The sequence below is a fragment of the Boleophthalmus pectinirostris genome, unplaced genomic scaffold, assembly GCF_026225935.1.
Source record: "Boleophthalmus pectinirostris isolate CB_2022bp ecotype Guang Dong unplaced genomic scaffold, ASM2622593v1 HiC_scaffold_22, whole genome shotgun sequence".
In the NCBI taxonomy this organism is placed as follows: Eukaryota; Metazoa; Chordata; class Actinopteri; order Gobiiformes; family Gobiidae; genus Boleophthalmus; species Boleophthalmus pectinirostris.
The window spans coordinates 26433366-26439553 of NW_026571190.1; the positions used below are offsets into that span (position 1 = coordinate 26433366).

General features: G+C 40.6%; 1 protein-coding gene across 1 annotated transcript; it reads right to left on the reverse strand.

The window, feature by feature from the left end:
• Nucleotides 1–1511: 1511 nt before the first annotated feature.
• On the reverse strand, nt 1512–5603 carry LOC110172595 (ATP-sensitive inward rectifier potassium channel 12-like). The gene is made up of 3 exons (XM_020938486.2): nt 5574–5603; nt 3187–3329; nt 1512–3111 (listed from the first exon to the last, which is right to left on the reverse strand). The coding sequence occupies exons 2-3, from the start codon at nt 3243–3245 to the stop codon at nt 1512–1514; spliced, it is 1659 nt and encodes a 552-aa protein (XP_020794145.1). The 5' UTR covers nt 3246–3329; nt 5574–5603.
• Between the last annotated feature and the right edge of the window lie 585 nt (nt 5604–6188).

The window sequence follows — 6188 nt, forward strand, 5'->3', positions numbered from 1 at the left end:
CAGCCAGCTGCTCGGCCTCATGTGCTCGATGACAGGGGGTGTGACCACTTACTAAATTAAGCAGCATCATAAAGCTTAAGAGGGCGCTGGTATTTGAACGCATTTCTGATTAGCAGATCAGATTCTGACTAGTATAATTAATAAAGATTTGTAACAAAAATGGGAATGTTAAACAGGCCTGAAAAATCGAATTAATTAATTTAATTGCTTAGCCCTTGTCTTTATTCCTATAATTAATTCAATCACACATTTAGCCAAGGTGGCTAAAGACATAGCAGGCAATACAGAATATAATATCAAATGTGCCAACCCAGAACTGAACAGTCAACTTTGTGGAAAATTGCCTCCAGAGCTGCTGGTGCCCAGTTTATTTGTACAGTAGCTATAGACCTTTCTGCTTTTTTCTTTAAAAAATCTTTTTTGTACATTTTCCAGATTTCAAATGTTATTTGTAGACTGGGTAAATCAATGTCGACATTAGTACCATTAGAGTAATTCTGTGAATTGCTGGAAGGTCCAAAGACACCTCTAGAACAAACTCAGTACCTCAGTAACCCAACTACACTGGGTTGTAGTTTTTCAGCCTGACCACACGAGGGCGCTTGTACCATAGTAGAAGCCTACATGACAAACATGAAGAGCTAAGTAAAGTTTAATTCAACTAGAGAGATAGTGGATTCTATAGCAATTCTATGGTGAGTCTCACAATAGAAAATGTCTAAAATAATGTAAAAACAGACTGGAAATTTACTGATTAAAGGGTTTAAATTGGCATACTAAAGATATATGTGTTGTTCTTGGCTGAATGCCCTTTAGGGGCAAGACTGCTATGAGGTTCTTAATCTCAGAGGGACTGTCCTGATTAACTAAATGCCATTTAAATAATAATAAAAAATATTCTTTCTTTGAAAATGAATATTTGCCCTAAAAATACTGCACCGTAGTATTTATGCAGAATTAAACTATGTTTTTGAGTAGAATTTGATTCACTTTTCCCATAGGGTACCAAGGCAATGATTTCTCTTGCTTTATTATAACTGAATGACTAATCGAAGGACAATATACAACTATAATACTTCTGTAACAACAACACAGCTTTCATTTCATACTTTAAGTTTTTATTAGTGTCTTTGTGCATATAAAATCACAATCTGAATAAACATTGATGTTTGGATTAAAGTCCTTTATACAAGAGCTACTTCTCAGTGTGGCTTTGTTCACTGCAATAAGAGAACCTTTGCATAAGTTGTATATAGAACTTAATTTAATTACTTTTACAGATTGTTGAATAAAAATAATAGGTTGCATTTACATAAATAAAATAGATGAACTGAAAAGACTGCTTATTCAAATAAACCTCAAGATAAGATGAAAAAAGTTGAGTTTTGGTCTACAGAGAAATCTCTGACAGCTGTTGTCTGTTTTATTTTTACACACGTTCAATACTGTGCTGGCTGAACTCAGGCAAAAAGAGGGAAAACAGGATTTCCTGTGCATAGCCATTGATTGACTTAAACTCCAGACTCTCTGCTAATGTATAAAGGCAGAGTGGGCTGCAGTCGGCCGATACTCATCTGATTATCTGAGTCCAGCATGCACAGCATCTCCACTGTCTGCTGCTGCAGTACTGTATCCTTACAGACCGGCCGGAGCTTGTCTCTCAGGATTCCTCTCTCTTTTACATCTGGATCCTCGTCATCGTCCCCAGAGCACAGAGCCACCTCGTTCTCATAGCAGAAGGCGCTGGGGGAGTGCGTGCCCAGCAGGCGGCGCGCTGCCTTTGGGGCAAAAGGTGAATGTGTGTGTGAGCAGCTGGAAGAGGAGGAGGAAGACTGGCTGGCCCGGCCTCTTCTCCGGCTCAGCTCCCTAGCACTGCATTGGGGCGTAGAGGGCACTTCATACGTCTTGTGAAAGCGAGAGTAGTCCACGTGATAGCGGTCACCTTTCTCAAAGACCACAGGCTCAAATCGATGACCCCACAGGATCTCTTTGGCCAAATAGGAGCTTCGGGCTTGAGTGGTCATAGCTGTGGCCTCCACCATGCCCTCCAGAATGACCACAATCTCAAAGTCCTGCTTCTGCAGATCAGAACAGCTAAAATTGTACAAAGGACTACTCTTGTTGATTTCATGGACCACCACCAGAGGTGAAACTAGAAACAATCGATCAAGCCCTTCATCATATCCTACATCAATGTCTGTTTGCTCCAGTGGGAGGTACTCCCCCTCTGCGGTGACGTGGGGCCTGATGAGCTGTGCTCGGACATGAGCCTCCACGATGTGGCTCTTTCTCATGTTTCCCAAACGCCACATGAGGCAGAATTTACCATCCCTCAGAGCAATCACAGCATGATGTGAGAATAGCAAGGTCTGTGCTCGCTTCTTAGGCCGCACCATTTTGGCCATGATGGTGCCTATCATAAAGGAGTCTATAATACAGCCTATAATGGACTGAATTACAACAGTCACTACAGCGATGGGGCACTCCTCAGTCACACAGCGGAAACCGTAGCCAATAGTGGTCTGGGTCTCAATGGAGAAAAGGAAAGCCCCAACAAAGCCCTGTATGTGGAGGATACATGGCCTCCACTCTTGCTGCACCTGCTCCGAACTGTCCCCGTCCTTCAGTGGGAGGTGAAGGTCAAAGTCCCCATGAGCCAAGGACACACCCCAGAAGACCAGCCCGAACAGCAGCCATGACAAGAGGAAGGTGGTGGTGAAGATGAGCAGCAGGTATCGCCAGCGTATGTCCACACATGTGGTGAAAATGTCTGCCAAGTATCGTCTGGGCTTGTCTTCCATGTTGTTAAACACCACGTTGCACTGTCCATTTTTCTTCACAAATCTGCTGCGGAGGCGTCCGGTGCTGAGATCCAGGCCCAGGCGACATGAGGGGGAGCCCCGACAGCTGTGGGACACTGGCTCATTTGGTACCCTAAGAGACAGAGCGCCACGGGGCTCTTCAGTGTCTGAACAGTCGCCTCCATCCTCCCCATCCACAGCAGCCACACAGCCCTCTGTCAGTGTGTGCTGAGTCACAGGACTGTGGCCATTGTAAAGCCCCAGGGTCGAAATCTGTACAGCGTCTTCATCTGTGGCTACAATGCTGTATCTGTAAAACATTTAAATGTCTATTTAACCCAAAAGCATGCAATGTTACTAATTCAGTTTGAGTTTGCAATAGTACCTGTTGACCCGCACCGCTCCCATGGCACCAGTGATCATGAGCCGGACAGTTCCAACCATGAAAGAACTGGAGCTGGACTCAGAGGCAGCAAGGGCTCAGTGAGGACTGTTTTCATGAAAGAGGGCTTCAAGATGTTACATTTTCTGAAATGAAGGAAAACAAATATGAATGAATATATTGTAGACATTTTACGTCATCGATTGTGTCATTATTCGTCAAAACACTTTTGTGTGATGAAGAGGACCTCTGAAAAACCAGACAGGCAGGGGCAGGGCAGAGGTCTAAAAAGAAATGAATCAGTGGTTATCTACTGTTAGGAACAATTGATCTGTTATTTGGCCTGGTGACAAGCTTGGAGGGTGATTTTGCATGGCTTATGTCAGCAAGCTGCCAACCATGAGAACTAAAAAGCATTTTGTTACATAACCTTTGCAGGGCCACCACACGCTATGCAAAGGGCATCTGTGTTTACTTTATGCATGCAATTCACTCAATAGCTGACGTGACATGTAGTGCATTGATGGACCGTGTTTGACAACTGCACTTTAGAGTAACAAAAAAGTTTCCTACAAGTCAGCACCCACACGCACACAGAGATGATGTGACGCTCCCTTCCTGTTACACCAAGGACAGATAAAGTCACCACTGATTGACTAGCAAAGAGCCATTTTCTACCAGAAAATCTTTAAAAAGGGTGAATTTTACATCCCATACATTACCATAAGAGCTGCCCAGCTGTAGGACCAATGGGCTTTTCTTACTTTAGATTTTAGCCTGTGTGGTCACCCAGGTCAAACTCATGGTGACATCATAAAAGACTAAAGCTGGAGAACTCTGTCATCAAAGTCTTGATATTATAATATTATGTTAATTGTTTTCAGAAGAAGCACGAGAAAGAAGCAACACAATGGCTTTAATGCCTGCTGTGTGTGAATGGTGAGTGTATGTCAGTTGTATTGTCTGTGTGATCTTTCAGTTTTCCAGATACATCCATAGTTCATTCAACTGTAGAAGCTACTTGAATGAGTGGCAAAATGTATTCGTATTAAAGACTTTGTCCAGATGACAAAAATTAACCTTCTTTTGGCTTTCAAGAGTGGTATAACTCTGCTTTCTCTTCTAACAAGAACCAAGAATAATCCAGTCACATTGTCATCTGTCATAGGCTTAAACCTGCTGATTCAGGTATTTTTCACAAACCAGGAGGTATTATCCAATAGGCCAAAGGGGAAACCAATGTGTCCCAGTGCGTCAGAGAAGTACAGAAAATAATCCCATGCAGAGAAATGTCGAAAGGAGCCCCTGATAGAGACAAGATTACAATGCCCTTTAATCCCTCTATACTAACAACAATATGAAGGTGGCTTTAGACTTTAGACCTTCAGTACAGATACTCATTCTGCTCTAGACAAGAATACAAAACACAAAAGTAGAATAAAAACTAAAATGATTACAAACACACAAAATATGGAGTAAATAAATGTAACCTGTAAATATATGTTCAGAACCCATGTTAGACACTTAGAATAAATGCAGATTATTATAAAGAGATTATGACATCACAAGTGGACCATGTAATGACATTTACTCAAGGGTGAAGGATTTGTACTCAGACCAAGGCATCACACAATATAATCTCGACTCTATAGGCTACTTTGTGCAGCAGAGTTATTATTAGATGGAGAACTTGCTATCTGCCTATCTTAACAAAAAAGTTCCTTCTGTGAAACAAACCCACATCCCAGAGGAGTATGCAGCATCTCAAACCTACATACTGCAAAAATAGGTATAATTCACCAAGTGGTTCAGTTTAGATATAACTGATGGTGTTTTTAGTTAATTAAATATGATTATATTTTACAATACAGAATTTGTTTACCATAAATATCATACAGCTATAAATATTGTATTTAGCCTCATTAAAATCTGTCCTAGTATCATCAGTGAAACACTGATTACTGTATAGATCAATAGTTCAGACAGTGTGAGCTGATGTTATGACAGTTGTAGTTTGAACATTATGGCTGCCATGACGTAGGTTCATTTGAATGGGCTTCACAGGAGCTGTCCAGTGCTGAAAATCAATCCAAAAGTCCAGAGGACTAATTAACCACAGGGGGGAGGGGGTGTATTCTAACCTTCAAACTTGCTTAAGTCTGCTAAACACCTGTCACTTTAAAAGTATTTTAATTACTTTTTTGTGTATATACTGTATAAATAATGTAGTAATAAGTAGCAGTATAGTATATAATATAATAACAATATAGTAGGAACAAACACATGTGTATTGTTTTATAATGTTTTAAGGAACAAAAATACATTTTACATAAAAAAATTATGAGCATGAATAGTGGGTGTTAGAGAACACAAAAAAAATCAGGACTCACCTGCTTTAGTATCAGCTGCCTCCTGTAAACTGTAACATCCTCCAAAATAAAAGAGTTTTGCAAATTTCATCTCTTCACTTTGGATTATTCATTATTTTCATTCATTCAAAAGTCTTCCAAATGTGCTCTTATGAAATGCATCGTAGAGCATTGCCCTGATCTCGACAGTGAGCTGTGTCCATAGTGCAGCGGGGAACCGCTCTGTGTGAGTGGGAGACGCACAAACACACACAGACTGTATCTGTAAGAGAGAGAGGGAGAGCTCTGATTATGCTTCTGTTTACAGAATGGCCTATTGTTTAGTTCTGAGATTTTAAAGCATCAGTCTTTCAGCATTTTTAGGTTTTGTTTTGTGCTACAAGGAAAGTTTTTTTAGGACTTTTTTTTTACCCAACTTCATGCAAATCCATAGTTAACCCAGTTAATTTAACTCTTTCTAAGGAGCTCAAATTGCTGGATGAACATGTTGTTGAGATACTATTGATTGAGATTCTTGTTTTTCTGACAAACATTTAAGCAAAACCAACAATGCAAACCAACACTCTGGAAAAATTCTTAATTTTCAAATGTAAATGTTGTAGACATGCAATGTTGGCACTTTTGTGTCTTGTTTCA

Coding starts and splice junctions, on each gene's coding strand:
- LOC110172595 (XM_020938486.2), bottom strand. CDS start 3,245: ATGGTTGGAACTGTCCGGCTCATGATCACTGGTGCCATGGGAGCGGTG. Junction 3,112..3,186: donor GGAGCGGTGCGGGTCAACAG/GTACTATTGCAA, acceptor AATGTTTTACAG/ATACAGCATTGTAGCCACAG.